We start from the raw sequence: 18,758 nt of genomic DNA, 5'->3' as shown, positions 1-18,758 counted from the left end.
GGTAATTCTCACAATTTTTCAAACTTTTTCATTACTACGACATTTGTTATGATGTTCTGTAACCAAGTGATTACAACTCCCTGAAAGCTCAAATATCAGCATTTTTTAGCAATAACGTATTTTTTTAAATGTTTATTTCTTCTGAAAGAGGGAGAGAGCGAGAGCTGAGGAGGGGCAGACAGAGAGGAAGAGAGAATCCCAAGCGGGCTCCAAGCTGTCAGTGCAGAGCCCCGTGGAGAATTCCATCTCATAAATTGTGAGATCGTGGCCTGAGCCAAAACTCAAGAGTTGACTATTTTACCAACTGAGCCAGCCCGGCGCCCCAGCCATAAAGTTTTTTTTCTTTTTTTAATGTTTTATTCATTTTTGAGAGAAAGAAAGACAGAGTGCAAGTGGGAGAGGGGCAGGGAGAGAGGGAGACACAGAATCCGAAGCGGGCTCCAGGCTCCGAGCTGTCAGCACAGAGCCCGACGCGGGGCTCGAACCCACAGACCACGAGATCGTGACCTGAGCTGAAGTCGGACGCTCAACCGACTGAGCCACCCAGGTGCCCCATAAAGTGTTTTTTAATTAAGATATGTACATTGTTTTTCTAGACTTAAAGCTAATGCACACTTAACAGACTACAGTATACTGTAGACAAAACTTTTATATGCACTAGGAAACCAAAAAATGCATTTCACTTGCTTTATTGTAATATCTGCTTTATTGTGGTAGTCTGGAACCAAGCCCGAATATCTCTGGGGCATGCCTGTATTTCAAATGCAAAAAACATCACCCCTCACAGGCTTCCAAATCAAGCAGCAAATACCAAGAAAAATTCACCTTTGGGTTGCTTTTGAAAATCAACACGTTGCCCTGTAAAGGCTTAGAAATCAATGCAATAAATTGTGCAATGTTTCAGCACTGGCCTTTAAAAAAAGTTAAATAACTAATATATGTGCGTGTTGGAGGGGGCAGCGCTATGTACCCACGTGACACAAGAGTAAAAAACGATCTTTTTTAGTTAATACTACATGGGGCTTGTACATCTGTACAAGCAAAGGTTGAAGCAATTTACTGAATCTGATTGGACACTATTGGCTCTGTTCATTTGCTGAGGTCCACAGGGAAACTCTGTGCGCCGGCGGCCAGATTTTTCTGATTTATAAAAAGAAACAAAAAATTTACGTTTCATTCCTGGTTTTTCAATCCCAAACTGGTAACCCCAGGTCGGGCAAGAGGGTCCTTCCTTAGTCAACATTCATGGAAGGACATGCCATGAGCCTGCCTGGGTTTAAATTTTTATCAGCACTCAAATGCAAAATAGCCCCCTAAGTTCAAAGATAAGACATCTCTGGAAGTGAGTTTGGAAACATGGGTGCTTCTTGGAAGACGGGGGCAGAACATCTGCCCATGGTTATAAGAACTTCATCCAAAACAGGGTCCCCAAAGGGAGCAGGAGCTGTGACAGAAAGGGGAAAAATGAGAACTTAAAATATTATGAAAACCAGGGGTACCTGGGTGGCTCAGTTAAGTCATGACCTCATAGTTTGTGAGTTCGAGCCCCACATCCAGCTCTGTGCTGACAGCTCGGAGCCTGGAGGCTGCTTCGGATTCTGTGTCTCCCTCTCTCTCTGTCCCTCCCCCGCTCATGCTCTCTCTCTCTCTCTCCCTCTCTCTCAAAAAAAAAATAAACTTAAAAAAATTATGAAAACCAGTGTGTAAACAGGCTCAAAAGACAGCGAACAGAGCTCTATTTTCCCAAGACTACTCAGAATTAGGCTAATGGCCTCCAGTATTTCAAGTTCATGGCCAATTACTAACCACTGACTTACAAATAAGTTATTTTTTAAACTTTTTGACAATTATGTTTGATGTAGCTAAATTTGTGTCACACACCAACAGCCTGGAGATACCTATTTCAAAGGTAAAAGAAATTTAGTTCCTTCTAGAAGGATTATGAATATCTTATTGGTTCACTTGCTCATTTATTGTAGAGATGACAAATCTCGGGTTGACACGTGACAAATGTCTATTACCTGCTGTGACATCCCTCGATGGATGTCCGGGCTGGGAGAGACTCAGCTTGAGTTTTCCATCATTTAGAACAAGGACAAGAGCCCCCGACCCGTGTTTTAACTGACTGGTCAGCAACAGCCCTGCTCTGTTCCACGTCCGAAACTGGAAAGCGACTGACACTTTGTCCTCTCCAGAGGCACCCGGGAGAGCCAAGTAGCTGCTGGAACTCAGGAAAGTCACAGGGACAATCTGAAGGTGTGAGCACGAGTAAGACACATTTCCCTGTGAACACAGCAAAAGAGGATTTAGGAAGGTGCCGGAAGGATACTTCCATTTCACGAACAATGCGTTTTCCAAGATTTACAGTTTCCTATCAACCTTCTAGCAAACTAGGACTTTCAAAACTAGGCTTCCCCATCAAACTCAAGTCCAGATTTACCTTACAGGTCCTTCAAACCACAGCACCGCCCTCTCCTGGAAAATCTATTTCTGAGTCCTTCAGGGGAGTTCTGTCTTCTCCATTTCTGGGCTTTGGCAAAGGAATCTCGAGCCACATCTTTCCCAGGCCTTGTGCTGGACGTGGGATACAACAGACGAGACAGACTTCTCCCCTCAAGGTGTTAGGTGTTTATATCTGCTATGAAGCCCAGCACCAGGGACCACCTTCTCCAAGAACTTTCCTGAATTCGCCTTGGTTATGTAAACGTGCTTATAGCTGTGTCACTCAGGTGACGCGTGTACATCTGACTCAGGTGGGCAGTATGCTTCTGCACATCCGAAGGGAAGGATATGGCCAGGTGACCTTTCCAAAGGCAAACAGGCTGCCTCTCAGAAGCTCTCATGGGCCGGGTCGCCCAGGGTGTTCACCCAGCCTAAGGTCTGACCTGCCTGGCAGGTTTTTATAACTCTTTCATTCTATTTTACCAAAAAAACACACACCTTTTATCTTTAGATTATTTCTCTGGCTCCAGGAGCAAACTTATTTTTAATTGCAGCATTTGTTTTTTTTTTTTGTTTTTTTTTTTTTTTTTTTTAATTTTTTTCAACGTTTATTTATTTTTGGGACAGAGAGAGACAGAGCATGAACGGGGGAGGGACAGAGAGAGAGGGAGACACAGAATCGGAAACAGGCTCCAGGCTCTGAGCCATCAGCCCAGAGCCCGACGCGGGGCTCGAACTCACGGACCTTGAGATCGTGACCTGGCTGAAGTCGGACGCTTAACCGACTGCGCCACCCAGGCGCCCCTAATTGCAGCATTTGGAAAAGAAGGAACTTAAGTTCTTAACATAACTCCAATTAAGATCTCTACTAGAATTTTTGCCTGGGATTGGATACATTTTCATAAATTCCAAAGGAATATGTACTGAAACATTGCCATTCCTCTCCAAAATATATTATGCAAAGAAATACAGTGAGATGGGACTGAATTCAGGAGACGCCAAAGCATCCACACCATAAAGGCACTGTAGTTAAGTCATTATGGTATTGCTATAGGAATAAACGTTAACAGCAGAGCCCAATAAATAACCCACAGAAAGATCTGAGAACATATGTACAGTCAGTGTGTAAAAAAAGGTACGATTCAACTTAGACACAAAAGGTTGGGCTTAATTACTACATAGTGTAAGAATAAATGGGTATCCCTAAGGCCTAAAATGACAACTGATCCACAGAAAGAATAAATCCTAGACAATCAAAAGCTTAAAGATATTTTTTCAATTTTAAAACACATAAAACCAGCTTAAAACTTTTTCCCGGAAAATCCATGAGACTATATCTAGCATCTCGGGTTTTAGAAACATTCCAAATACTACAAAGCTATAAAAAAATACATAGACACATTGACCACATACAAATAAAAACATTTATATACTCAACGCAGCATATAACATTTAATATAAAAGATACGATATACAATGCATAATTATATTAGAACATGACTTCACATTTAATATAAAATTGATTAGTCTGAAAAACCTATCTGGACCCTGAATGACAAAGGGTAATAATCTGCCAAACATAAAACTCTCTTATAAATTGGCAAGGAAAAAAATCGTTTAATAAAATTAAAAATGGGCCAAAGGAGAAGAATCAACAGTGATCAGAAAAGCAAATCCAAACGGACAAAAGATTATTTCATTCATCGGTAGTCAGATAAACACGACGTAACCATCCCATATTAGTTCATGTCCGTTGAGCTGGCAACAGTCTGAGAGCTGTTTGACGCGTGTGGCTGCCTGACACTGGATGGAAGGACTGTGTCACACACTGCTGATGGCAAATGTCGTGTTACAGTTTGGGGGGGGGGGGCGCCAAACAGCAACATGAATTAAAATTTCAAGCTGCATAAAATTTCCAGGCAAGAAATTCTACTCCTGAAACTTTTCCCACCCAAATAAAAGACCCCGTATCTGAAAACAAAGGTGCGACTGCCCGTTGGTGGTAAAACAGAAGCAGAAATAAAGCAAACGTCTTGATTAGAAAATGACTTTCCTAATGGCAAACTGCGCAGCCGTGACAACATAGACCTACACCTGCTGACGGAAACGAATTTCCACAAGGTTTAGCGGAGTCGGAAAACCGAGACTGAGAAAAGCTTCTCTAAAACGATCCCCTTTCTGTAAACGGCGCCGGACATGGAGGCATCTACGTTCACACATACGTGGGTGAACCTGAACCCACTGATCTGTACAGGATTCGGTTATAAGGGCCCAAACATGGAAGGACGGGTGCTGGCTTAGTAACATGCCAGGCTGGGCGAGGGCCGGCAGCCATATGGAGAGACGGAACTGTCACAACTCTCCCATCCATCTTAGGGGTTAACCTGCTTCCAGATAACAAGCTCCTTACGTTGCTGACCTAAGTCCCTGCATCCACAGCGGGCAGACCACTGGCCTTGAAGACAGAGGGACCCAAACTCTCCCAGCCAGTCGGTTCAAAGCCACGTCCACTTTCTGCACAGCCTAGACCTAACCTTTTTTAGCACGATGTTTTTCCTTTGGGAGTCACACAAATGCTTTTGCTAACCTCCCCCTCGCGTATCCGCAGACCCTGCCCCTCTTCGCAGAAACAACGGAGCACTCTCGAACATCGCAAGACGGAACCAGATCCCCACGCACAGCCCCTGAGCACTGAGATAAGGTTCGAGGCTGGCATCACCGAGCCCGCCCGTGATCAAGAAACGTCGGAGAAATATTTGAGAAATTTGGCGTCGGCTTCCATACGTACGTAAAAATTAAGAAAGAACGTGATGGGGGTTGAGGAGCATACTTGGAATGAGCACCGGGTATTGGGGGGAAATGTTGAATCACTATATGGCACACCTGAAGGTGATATTACACCGTTTGTAAACTAACCGGAATTAAAATTTTCGCCAGTAAGTTGCATTTTAAAATCTAATCGATTAATTAACATGGACGAAATATGAACTGAAAAGTATATATGACTGGTACTTTCCCTGCCTTCAGGAGAGGTGTATTCTAAAACCGAACCAATCAGGCAAGTTGCAAGTTGCAAGTTTCTCTTGACCTCGCAAATAGACTTTCTTACCACGACGAGGGTCTGCGGCTTGCGTTTCTTGGACAAATCAATGATATCCACTCCATTATAATAGAGGTTTTCGAAGCAGCCGTGAAAGTTTTTACGTGGGAACACCACTGATTTTCTGTGTCCGGGAATCCCTCCGAAGCTGATCTTAGAAAGAAAAAAATGACATAAATAATATTGTTTAATGATTTTCTGATTATCTGCCTAAAACATTTATGACGAGCAGGTGTACAATAACTGTCGCAAATCTATCCAGCATTATTTTGCATTATCGTGTTAATTTCAAATGAAGTTTTCGATGTAGATTTAGCAATGTTTCATTATATCTAGATAAATAGGTTAAATACCCATCTTGCAACGTGCTGCTCAAACCGACTCTGTCACTTTAGCCAATAGGGAATATCGCACATCGATTTCCACGGTCACTCTTGATCTATGCGACCATACCGCTGCCCGTGATGACATTCTACTTTATAAATCTTTCTGGAACCCAGACTTTAGGGTCCTGGTCCTTGCGGTGGCTCTGCTGATAGGTTAGAATAATAAAGCCATTGATAATCTCATTCAAGGCCAGGCTCTCCAGCTGGCCTCCTCGGCTGAGGCCACTTATCTTAAATGAATGTTGAAATCATCCCATTTGCTCTGACAGATGTGCTGAGCAGAACTGGTGGAACAAAAGGGGCATTTCAGCATAGGGTCAACCCGCGTAGGCAACACGCTGCGAATACGTTAAACCTTTAAACATCCCAAGAAATGGTATCTGGAATCCTGCACTTCTGGCTCTCCTGCTCCTCAAAAAAGCATGTTGGAATATACAGGGATCACTTCTCCGAGGTCCCCTAGATCGCTAATTCCGTGTAGGATTGCCCTGAAACACAGAGAGATCTCCAAGGTAAGTGTTGACATCCGACGCCAGATGTAACACCAAAGAACTGTCTGAACAAATCATTTTTAAGCGCGGCCTGCTGTACCCTTAGCTCTTCACGCACACACTTCCCAGCTTTAACGCCCACTGCCTCTCGTGTGAAAACTAACATCGACGAGTGATGAAACGTCTCGACAGCACACGGGCACGTCACGCGCCGACGTCAGCCGTGGGAAACGCTTCGCCGGAATTCTGAATTGCTAGCCAAGGGGATTTCTCTGTGTCGTGCCATTTTCCTAGAAGGTCAGGTTGCATTTAAATCCGTAATACTTAAAAAGTAATTTTCACACCTCATCATCAAGATCCAAATAGCGGGACCCGCTCTTTGCCTGGAAATGCTGCGTGTGCCTGTCCACGGTGAAGTTGACGTGTGCGTTCAGGAGCTCCAAGAGGACAGAATGCCAGTGCTCGTCGTCCAGCAGGCTGCCCAGGGTGAGGGTCACACGGGCGTCAGGGGACGGCAGGTTAGCGTGGCCTAGAAGGACAGGGGAAGTAATGCACCACTCCAATTCAACACTATGACGGCCATGTGGAGGGCAGCGTTTCTCACAACTACACTTTCCTTCCCTCCTTCTCTGTTCTGGTTGGGGTGCCTGGGGGCCTCAGTCGGTTAAGCGTCCAACTTCGGCTCAGGTCATGATCTCACAGTTCATGCGTTCGAGCCTAGAGTCGGGCTCCGTGCTGACGGCTCGGAGCCCGGAGCCTGCCTCGGATTCTGGGTCTCCCTCTCTTTCTGCCCCTCCCCGGCTCGGGCTCTGTCTCCCTCTCTCTCCAAAATAAATTTAAAAATACTAAAAAAATTTTTTTAAAAAGCGTTCTGGTTTCAGGATGAGTTAACGACGTAGCTGTGAAAAATTAAGCACAAAAAGATATTTTCATCTCAACAAGCTCATTTTCGAAAACACCACCTTGTAGGTTTTTACCTGAATTAAGGGATAAGATGAGTCTTCCTTTAACTAACTCCAGGGTGACGTGCTTGCCATTTTGTCCTTCTCGGTGGAGTAGAATCCCATCGGTCTGCCTGGTCTTAAGTTTCAAAGAAATGACATCTTTTGTTGGACTCACGGATTTCTGATTCAATGTGTATATCAAGGAGCTCTTTCCATCAAAATTAACCACCTCAGATCCTACAGTGGGAGACATTAAAAAGTAACCTAAGTACAACATGTCTTTATTAGCGCATTGAGATGTGTAAGTCAACACACACATACGCAAGGGGGAAATCCATGTGGCTGATTTTCCCTTCCTACCAGTAGCCGATACCCCTAAACTCTACTCTTGGCCTTTCCTGACGTTTTCCCCAAAATGTATCATCTAGACGTACACGCCAAGTATGTTGGCCAAGTCCCAGTTGCTCCTGCCTTTCTAATGACCACTTCTCATCCTGTAAAAAATGAAATCAGTAAAGAAGTTGAAGTCACCCCCCGCTGCACCCCCCCCCCCCCCCCCGGTCACACCATGGCTACGACGCTGCCGTTTTCTCTCAACTTTCTGGCCGTTTCATCTTTCCAACCATCAAGGTCCCTTGCATCTGAAAAAGTTATTATTTTATCATTAACGTAGAAAGAGCACTGGTCAAACCACTTGAAGACAGAACAAGAGAGACACAGAGGGATTCGTATTACCCAGAAAAATCTCCTGTGTTTTTCGTATCTCACAAGTAAACAAGACAAGACGTGACTGTGCCTTAAAAAGACAAACACCGTGTGATTTTACTCGTGCGTGGAATCTAAAAACAAAACAAATAAATAAACAAACAAGAAGACAGACAAACAAGAAGAGAGAAAGAGCATGGACAGGGGAGGGGCAGAAAGAAAGGGAGACACAGAATCTGAAGCAGGCTCCAGGCTCTCAGCCAGCAGCGCAGAGCCCGACGCGGGGCTCGTACTCACGGACCGTGAGATCGTGACCTGAGCCAAAGTCAGAGGCTCAACCGACTGAGCCACTCAGGTTGCCCCTATTTATTTATTTTTAAATGTTTATTTCCTGAAGGAGAGAGAGAGGGAGGGAGGGGCAGAGAGAGAGGGAGAGAGAATCTCAAGCAAGCTCTGCACTATCAGCACAGAGCCCGACGTGGGGCTCTATCCCGCAAACTCTGAGATCATGACCTGAACCAAAGTCAAGAGTCCAGTGCTTAACTGACTGAGCCACCCGGGGGCCCCTAAAAAGAAAAATTTTAAGAAAACATATGTATAACAAATGAAGGTGCAAGAGAAAGCCAATAAAATGGGAAAATTCAGAAGCTTGATTTTGATTCACACACACAGTGGAAAATATATAAACACTGCCGTCTGTCTAAAAATAATGTAAACAAGCAGTTATTCTCCATTGCATAATTAAATGAATGTGCCTGATAAAAACATAACCCTTTGTCAAATTCAAACAATGTCCTTTAGCGTGTTAGATGACAGTAATGAGAATTTGATAATGAAGGATTTAAATACTTTCACATTTTACTAGTCTAGTTTTTCTGCGGGCACGTCACCGAAAGGCAACGATAATAATTAAGGCTTCTTTCTTTTTTTTTTATTTTTTTTTATTTTTTTTAACGTTTATTTATTTTTGAGACAGAGCATGAACGGGGGAGGGCCAGAGAGAGAGGGAGGCACAGAAACTGAAACAGGCTCCAGGCTCTGAGCTGTCAGCACAGAGCCCGACGCAGGGCTCGAACTCACGGACTGCGAGATCATGACCTGAGCCGAAGTCGGACACTTAACCGACTCAGCCACCCAGGCACCCCTAAGGCTTCTTTCTGAAGTGAGCGAATGAGAGCTGTTTGTTCCATGAATGATTTTGTCAGGATTATTCTGATCCGATAGCTTTGGCCCTCAGCTTCCCTGGGGCCACTGTTGCTTTGTAAGCGTAATATTGACCTTCCAGGGATGAGAACGTGCTGGAGTGTGGGGTAAGCACAAACTGCTGGGCCCCATCCCCGGAGTTCCGACTCTGCTGGCCTGGGGTGGGAACAGAGAATCTGCGTTTCTAACACGAACCCCCAGCAATGCCGCTGCTGGCTTGATGACTACATTTGAGAACCGCTGCTCTCCAGCAGCTAAATTCTGTTTCCTGGAACCTTCTCCTCAGGCAAAACGGAGCGGTGAAAAATTTACTGGATTTATAGAAACTCAAAAGAGTGGCCTTACAACCCTTGAAAGTTTTCAGCTCTCTCTCCAACGAGATCACGGACACTTGGATGTCGTACAATCAACCACATGTTAATCATCACATGAGATCTTATGAGGCAGACTTCACGTGTCTTTTGACAGGTTTTCTAGGCCTGTAAAGTGGCGAAATTATATCATCCAGCTACGTCATCAACCGAGTCAAACAAAACCACTTCAAAAATGCATCTTGTAACAGTCCTGGTTAGTTTCACTAAAGTCTTAACCGGTAACAGACTTAAGCTCCGTTAAGTCTGTTACTTAAAACGGTAACAGACTAAGGGGGTGAGAATGACACGGATAAAATTCAGGAATTGCTTTTAGAAGTCTGGAAGGTTAGGCTGCGCCTCCTCTTCATCAGAAACTGTCCACATCAGTCTGCAGCCTGTACAGCCCCGGTGAGCTACTTTCTGTAAAGGTTTGTTAAAAGAACAAAGAACAGTGGCAGAGGGCACATGCTCCCACGGAGCCTAAAATGTGTGCTGTCTGGCCCTTTACAGACATGCGTACATCTTCTACTCCGTGGAATCGACCGGTGACGGTCACCGGGCTCGATTCCTGATTGTTCAGAGGTGGCCGTGACGAGAACCAGTTCAGGGCCAGACATTTTGTGGTCTTTCTTTGATTTCAACATCAAAAACCATATTTTAGATGGGAAATCACCAACTTAATTATTTTTTTGATCTGCCTATTGCATAATTCGATACACTTCATTGGTGGCTTTTTTTTTTAATGTTTATTTATTGTGAGAGACAGAGAGAGAGAGAGAGATAGTGCATGCACGAAAAGGGGAAGGGCAGAGAGACAGAGAGAGGGAGAGAGAGAATCCCCAGCAGTCTCCTGGCTGTTAGTGCAAAGCCCGATGCAGGGCTCGATCTCATAAATGTGAGACCGTGACCTGAGCCGAAATCAAGAGTCAGATGCTTAACTGACTGAGCCACCCAGGCGCCCCCACTTGTGACTATTCCTGAGTGTATATTTTTATAAGATATAAGAAAGTATTTTGGCTCCTGTGTCATATTATAAAAGATTGGTTTTATATTGACAAGCTTCCGTAACTTCAAATTCGGCTTCAGCAGGGATTCTGCTTTGGCAAATACAGTTTTGTTAGTAAAAGACCATTTTTCCCCATTTTCCTCCCCCCCCCCCCCGCCCCGCCCCTGCCTTGACTTCATTTTCATTCATTCCCCAAATGCAGCCCCATTTTCATTTCATATTGACATAGGCCACGAGGCGCCACACTGTATCGATGTCGGGATAAAACAGAAGCAGACAGATGTGGCCAGACCCTCCCACAGCAGACAGTGCTTCCCTCGTGTCCCCACTTCGGCTCTCATGAAAGAACGCATTTCTGCAGGAATCACCTAGCCTTACCGTGGGGCTAAGAAATTTGGTGACGGGGAAGCAACTCACAGTCAAGATGAGGGAAGCAGGGGCGAGAGGGCTTTTCTCCGGGGAAGCATTTGGAGAGAAAGAATGTAAACATCCTACTAATCACATGGTGCCTGTCACATGCAATTTACAGACAGGCACCAGAAAGAAGCCAACATGGTCCCAACAGTGGGCTGTACTGTTTTGTTTTGTTTTGTTTTATTTATTTTTGAGACAGAGAGAGACAGAGCATGAACGGGGGAGGGGCAGAAAGAGAGGGAGACACACAATCGGAAGCAGGCTCCAGGCTCTAAGCCATCAGCCCAGAGCCCGACGCGGGGCTCGAACTCACGGACCAAGAGATCATGACCTGAGCCGAAGTCAGACGCTTAACCGACTGAGCCACCCAGGCGCCCCTGGGCTGTACTGTTAATCAAGAAGCCCCTCTGTGAAGCCCAGCATATACGTTATCACAAAGATGCTATACAACAGGAGCATTTAGACTGGAAACTCAGTGACAGGCCTCATCAAAGAGAATCAATTCTGCAAAATGCCCTTTACTTACAGATACTCAAAAACCAATCCGACTACCTGAAAACAAATTGACAGGTCGGCAAATCCAGAATGACTTGTTTAAACACGTATCCCTCAAACACGATTTTCAAAGGCCATAGAGTTTTCAAAATTAAACCGAAACATCATACTGTGGGAGACAGAAGGCTTAGCTCAATGAGTCAGTAGGAGTGCGCTCTCCGAGTATGGATGGGGGACAGCCCCGGGGTCCTCAAGCCTCAAGCTCCACCTTGACAGTAATCTCCACTAAACAGAGGCTCCCCTGATCTCTATACCACTGATTACAGACTGACTAGAGAAACCACCCTTCCAGTCTTAGAGCTCACTGGTGACGCTAAGGTGACCTTTTATCAGCTCATGAAGGTAAAGTGTTTGATACTGGACTATTGTTAAGAGCAAATACAATTTACGATGCCCCTAATTAATACAAATAATCGACTATAATATTTATTTGAATAAAAACGCCAAAATGATGTAGTAAATTACCGCTTAGCATCACACTGAACTCCCACAAGAAGGCTTCATGAACAATGTCTTTGTAGGTCATTCAACTAACTAAATAATTGGGGTACTTGACATAGAGGTCACTTGTTACGCATCAGAATAGGAAGCGGTACTTTCCTCTATTGGAAGAGTATAGAACCCACATTCCAAAATAGAAAATGTGATACTTACTTGAAAATAACAGCGTTTTTCCAATTTTACGTGATTTTATCATTATGAGTTTTATTTATTTGTTATTTTATTTATTTTGAGGGACAGAAAGCATGAGTTAGGGATGGGGCAGAGAGAGAGAGGCGGGGGGGGGGGGGGGGAGAAAGAATCCCAAGCAGGGTCCGCACTGTCCGCGCGGAGCCCGACGCAGGGCTCGAACCCACGAACCGTGAGATCATGGCCTGAGCCAAAGTTGGATGCTTAACCGGCTGAGCCCCCAGGCGCCCCTAATTATTAGTTTTATTAACTGAGATTATGCTTTGATGACTGAATCACCAACGGTATTATGAAAAAGGGCCCCCCACACCAGCCAATTAGAGAAATCCAGGTTACTAGTAGTGAGACCAAATTTGCGCTAATTGACTCATAGCCCCTGCATCCGGTCCCACAAACAGCCTTTCAGACAACACAGAGCAGCAGCAGCTCAGAGAAAGGACCGGTGTTGTCCCGTGAGGGTCCAAATCCTGATTCCACTGTGGAAGACCTTCACCTGTCCAGGTCCGTTTTCTTATCCGGAGAAGGATGAAGAGGGCTTTCCCACACAGCAACTGAAATGAGTCTTAAACAACTTAACATCTCGACGGTGTGTGTAGCAGTGACCGAAACACGGATGTTGACTGCCTTATTACGTTTGAGCACCGGGCAAAGAAAAAGAAATACAGCAAGAGCTAAAACCGCATTTACGACTTCTGCTCCTGACCAAGATGGAGTGACCAGATTTACGCTCTCACTTGAAGCTAGAAAAAAGGGGGGGGGGGGAGGGGCTGAGGAGGACATTAAACAATGGTTTTCATGCCCGAGGGATGGGAGACACAAGATGAGCCCTGGAACACCAATCGGGCACTGCCTGGAGAGAGCGTCCAGGTCATAGGGCAGAAAGGAGGAATTGAGGCAGAGCCCAGCAGACGTCCTGGGAAGAGGAGACAGAGTCAGAAGTCTGGGGGGCACAGAGCACCTGGAATCCACAGGCAGAGTACGAAGAGGGGAAGGATGAAGGGTGAGAACATGGGCGGCCAGCAACACGCCCCTCTTGAGTGTTCGGCAAATGCCGATCAGTGTGTGCGAGGGACGGAGCCCATCAGGACCGGGAAGTGAACCATCTAAGAGGACGAATGGCTTGGGAACAGTGCCCACTGTTATCATCCAGACCGGAGACCTCACCAACATCTGCCAGTGGGTGGAGTACTCAGAAGGCTCTTACCTCAGTGGTGGGAATAATTACCCTAGACTAAAACACTGCTTTGGTTGGGCTAACACACTTTTTTTTTTTTTTAACGTTTATTTATTTTTGGGACAGAGAGAGACAGAGCATGAACGGGGGAGGGGCAGAGAGAGAGGGAGACACAGAATCGGAAGCAGGCTCCAGGCTCTGAGCCGTCAGCCCAGAGCCCGACGACGCGGGGCTCGAACTCACGGACCGCGAGATCGTGACCTGAGCTGAAGTCGGACGCTTAACCGACTGCGCCACCCAGGCGCCCCAACACACTTTAAAAGCAACACCTAGAAGAATCAAATCCCTTCAATTCAATGTGTCCCTGAAGAAAGTTCAAGCATATAAGAAAGCAGGAATATCCAGCACCCAAGGTAAAAATCAAAATGTATGGCATCTACTCAAAAATCTCCAGGCATACTAGGAAGCTGGGAAGGATGGCCCACAGTGAGGGAAAAAAAAAAAAAGCAATCAAAATAGAACTGACCCAGATATTATAATTAGCAAAGAAAGGCATTAAGGCAGTTGTTACAACTGTCATGCATATGTTCAAGAAGTCAGGTAGCTACACAAGAGATACTTCTAAAAAAGTGAAAATTACAATGTCTGAGTTGAAAAACACACTGAATGGGACGACTGGCAGGTTAAACAATGCAGAAAAATAGACTAGTGAACTCGAAGACACAGCACTAGAAATATTTAAAATGAAACAAGGCATAAAAAAAATTACTTGAGAAAATAAACAGGACATCAGTGAAGCTGTGTGACACAACAAAATCAAACAGCCTAATATGTGTTTTATCTAATGACAATTGGATCCCTTAAGGAAAAAAGTGAGGGGAAAATGTAGAAAAAAAAATATTGGAAGAAACGATGGCTGAAACTTTCCAAATCTGATGAAAACTATAAACCCACAAATCAAAATAACCCAGTGTGCTCCAAACACAAGAAACCGAATAAAACAAAACCAAACTACATCAGAAACAAATTGCTCCAAATCTTAAAAGCAGCTAGAGGGGAAAAAAAAGGCATGTCACATTCGAAAGACACATAGATACAGATAGCAGTGGGTTTCTCTGGGGACAGGATACAAGTGAGGAAACATAAGAGCAATGTCTTGAAAGTAATGAATGAAAAAACGTTATCCTAGAATTCCATACTGAGCTCAAATAACTCTCAAAAATGAAGGCGAAATACCAACTTTCTCCAGACATCCAAAATGCGAAAGAAGTCCTCACCAGCAGACCTACACGGCAAAAAATGCTAAAAGGAGCCTTTGAGGTGGAAGGAAAATGGTATGTGGAAATGTGGATCAATACAAAGGAATAGAGAACGCCAGAGTTTACATGGGTCGATAAATATAAATGTGTATGTATACATGTATATACATACCTGTATCTCATTAGATAGAAAATACTAACTGTATGTTGTATATAAAATAGAATGGTAACAGAAGGATTATAAATACTGACACATGTTGAGGTTGTTAAATAAAACCATTTTTGATGCAATTATCCATCGGTTTTTCTATTTTTATTTTTTTTAATGTTTTTATTATTTTTATTCTTGAGAGCGAGCAAGACAGAGTGCAAGTCGGGGTGGGGCAGAGAGAGAGGGAGACACAGAATCCGAAGCAGGCTCCAGGCTCTGAGCCATCGGCACAGAGCCCGATGCGGGGCTCGAACCCACGAACCATGAGATCCTGACCTGAGCCGAAGTCGGATGTTTAACTGACTGAGCCACCTAGGCACCCCGTCAATATACTTTTTAAATAAACACAATATTTTGAAACAATTACCTGTTTTATTCCCTTATTCTCTTCCCTGCTAACCCATTTTATTTTCCTTTTTTTTTTTAAATATTTTTTAATGCTTATTTATTTTGAGAGACAGAGAGAGAGAGAGGGCAAGTGTGCGAGCAGGGGAGGGACAGAGAGAGAGAATCCCAAGCAGGCTCCACGCTGTCAACGCAGAGCCCGATATGGGGCTCGAGCTCAGGAACCGTGAGATCACGACCTAAGCCCAAGTCAGGCGCTTAACCGACTGAGCCACCCAGGTGCCCCTAACCCATTTTATTTTCAATGCCTGATCTGACACAGGACTGGAGGGCCACACGGACGACTGGTGGATGACCACGTTGTTCGCCATTCTGTGCCTACATAATCCACATTCCCAAGGATTCGTGCACTCTTTCCTTCGTCTTTGCTTTCCTTCCGTCCTCCCCTCCTTCTTTCTTCCTTCTCTTATTCACCAATAAACACACTAATAAACCATGATGGGCGTGGAGCCAGCTCAAGGGTAGACTTGAGAAGACACTGACCTTGAACGTGGGGAGTCGAAGTAGATGGCCGAAAAGCAGCAACTGAAGGTGCCCCAAAGAGGAATAACAATCGAGAAAGAAATGAAGGTAGACCTGGGCACAGAATGCCTGTCTGTGGCTTCAGAGACCTGCATCGGGGATGTCAATTTGGAATTGATCAGACAGTGCGTAAACGTTCCTGAAAACTTAAGAAAGCAGAAAGACACCCAAGGGGAGGCCTTTTCAGAGTAGAATACAAAGCCAAGAACAAGTCCATGGGGAATATGAGCACTGGACACTGGGGGCTGCTGGAGGGGGCAGGGGACTCTAAACAGACTGTGCACTCTAGACGTGGCGGGGAGGGATTTTCAGGAAGAGAACACTCATGTGCCAGGAAGCCACGAAAATGGATGAGGTTGGTTTCTACGAATGGCCAGTGTCATTGGAGTATAACTGGGGTGTAAAGAAATGAAACCAAACAGAGAAGTTGCATCCAAGGGACACTATACACCAAGATAAGCAATCTGGACATTTTCTCACTATCAACAGAGAAGTGAAAATAGAAATGGGGGGGGGGAGATAATCATTAGCCCTTTGGGCTATAAACCGTATCATATTCAAACACTGTCAAAAATAAAAGTGCAAAGTGCTAGGCTTCAACAATCACTCTTATTAATAATAAAAATGAAGACAATACAGAGAGAGGCCCTACTATCAAGGAATGTACTCCGCAAAGTTTCACAAGTAGTGAGGACTATTATAAGTTACGGTGGGAACCCCTGATGCCCGACAGCTCGTGTTCGCTGAATTTTGAATGCACGCAGGCCCCATGAGAGCTACACAGCCAACCAGCCCTTCCGGGGATCAGGCGCACAGCTTTGATCTTTCTGGAACTGACCTCTAACCGGAGGAACCATGGTAATATCTCCTCAAGAAGAACATCAAGCTGATGGCAAATCCCCATCAAAGAGCACGCACGGCTTTCAAGTAGTAAACTGATGTTGTTTCCCGGGTAATGGGAGAAAGGAGAAACTCATTTTATGGGATCAAAGAGAAACCGAGGATCAGGCGTCCCGGCCGTTGCGGCCGTGAGCGTGTTCGTGGATCCCAGAAACAAAAGGATGGAAGGAGATGACCGACGGAAAGAGAAAGAAAAAGGCGGACGGCCACGCGGCGTCACGTGGGCTAAATGGTGCATGGAAATGCCATGCAGAGGTAGGATTTGGAAACAGAGCGGAAGGGGAGCCTGTCATCTGGCAGCTGGATGAGCTGAGGCCGAAGGGGACCCTTGAATCTAGAACGGGGTTGCCTCTGGGATGGTGAGCCTCACCTCCAGAAGGTCTCACTGTCTGTGGGGTTAGTGAAGGGGCAATGGTATCATTCTTACACAACCGCTCCCTGTGCCTCGAGTGCCCATATCCTCCTTGATCCCTGAGCCAACAGAAGCTGAGATTCCTGCAGCCACTATTTCTCTGCACGTTCCTCGTCCCTCCCTGGGACCCCTCCCTGCCCGCAGCTCACCTCCCAAGCCCTTCACTTGGAAAACCGACTGACTGCTCTACTCCCTGTGTCCCGGGGTCACGTTCCAGTATTTTACGTCTGTTTTGTACAATTTTATGGCTTCTCATAAAATCCTGACAACAAAAATGAATCATTCTAGAACGGCCCCCCACCTCCAATGTTTAACACAGTTCTTGGCAAATGGCCAAGTGTCCGATAAATTCTTAGATGGCAAGTGAGGGAATGAGGAAATGAAGGCCAGGATAATATAGTGGTTACGAGAACCGAATTTGGGAGAAAAGACATCGCTTTCGAAATGAAGTGGGACCAAAAACCCAACCTTACGAGACGTCCCCATCCGATACACTCTTTGGGTTAGTCTCCGGTTTTCTAGAAGGTATTTTTTAATCAGTATTTTTTCTTTTCGTGTTACTTTAAGTAAATACTGGTATATTCTAGATCATCGAAATGGCAACCGTAGAGTTGATTCCCCCATGGACTTCACTGAAGGTGTTTATGCTTGTATTTACGCGATTTTTGTTACTCTTCTCATCAGTAGAGAAAAGAGGGAAGACACGACATGTAAATGACGTTCAAAAGAGGCCTCAAGCAGAGAAAAGTGGAGACGCAAGCGGTGAACCTAAAAGAAGAACTGAGTCATCATCGTGGGGTTCGGGGAAAACAAGATCACCAGCGTCCCCACACGAGGGTCACCCCAGTGACAGCCTCAGAGAACAGCATCATCGGTCCCAGTAAATGACTGCTGTCGATTTGGAGTTCGTTACTTTCATGAAGTAAAGGTTCTGAGGCTCAGGCCAGGTGCACCTGCACATTCGACTAGAAAATAACTAAAGACAGCATAATATCAAGGCGTTCCATAAAAAACCGTTTTACGTGGATATTTAAAAGGCTGAGAGAAGTCAGGTTCAGTTTTCAGTTCGGCATTTAGAGCACGTCAGCCCGTCATCGCTGTCGGCGGGGGGAAATAAACACCACTTACTGTATGCACATCCGTACACTTCTATCCGCATCCCAATCCTGCCCTTAGGGTTCCAGGCTACGGGGAGGAAGCGCAGGAACCTGGCTTCGAAGGGAGGCTCGAGTCTGTAATGTACCACGCTGTCTGCGTTTGTGTTTCCTGGAAAACCCTGGGAGAAAACGGAGAAAGGGATCAATGTGTCTGCAGAATGCCGAGTTCACGCTGTCACCTCTCGTGCCTGTGAGGGATGGGTGCCTCACCTTGTTAATACGCAAAAGGCCGCCCGCTTTATAGAAACGCCGCTAACGTTTGAGAGGCTGTGCGACAACCTTTCTTCAGGGCCTGGATTAGTCGCCACGGTCTAAGTTTCCCTTATTTGCAGGGTAAATAAGGAATTTGCAGACGTTCACACGCAGCCCCACATCCAAGGCAATCAAGCGGAACATGGAGCCCGATGCAGGGCTGGATCCCACAACCCT

The 18,758-nt window shown here is 45.3% G+C and overlaps 1 protein-coding gene and 1 long non-coding RNA gene across 4 annotated transcripts in view; both read right to left on the bottom strand.

The window, feature by feature from the left end:
• The window catches only part of LOC145713007 (uncharacterized), a 445,152-nt gene that overhangs the window by 260,596 nt on the left and 165,798 nt on the right, over positions 1–18,758 (bottom strand). The window lies entirely within an intron of this gene.
• LOC132663702 (contactin-associated protein-like 3) overlaps positions 1–18,758 on the bottom strand; it is a 193,680-nt gene that overhangs the window by 87,012 nt on the left and 87,910 nt on the right. For 2 of the 3 annotated variants that reach the window (XM_060610214.3, XM_060610215.3), the window contains 5 exons: positions 18,301–18,448; positions 7,397–7,600; positions 6,764–6,948; positions 5,552–5,695; positions 2,022–2,283 (listed from right to left, as the gene is read on the bottom strand). In XM_060610214.3, the coding sequence (XP_060466197.1) occupies positions 2,022–2,283; positions 5,552–5,695; positions 6,764–6,948; positions 7,397–7,600; positions 18,301–18,448 (943 nt within the window). Of the gene's footprint in view, positions 1–2,021; positions 2,284–5,551; positions 5,696–6,763; positions 6,949–7,396; positions 7,601–18,300; positions 18,449–18,758 lie in introns of those variants that run through there. The other variant, XM_060610216.3, reaches the window with a different exon arrangement.

The sequence above is a fragment of the Panthera onca genome, chromosome D4 (assembly GCF_046562875.1).
Source record: "Panthera onca isolate mPanOnc1 chromosome D4, mPanOnc1 haplotype 2, whole genome shotgun sequence".
NCBI lineage: Eukaryota > Metazoa > Chordata > Mammalia > Carnivora > Felidae > Panthera > Panthera onca.
The sequence above is the reverse complement of the archived record's forward strand: the minus strand, read 5'-3'. Positions and strand labels throughout refer to the sequence as shown.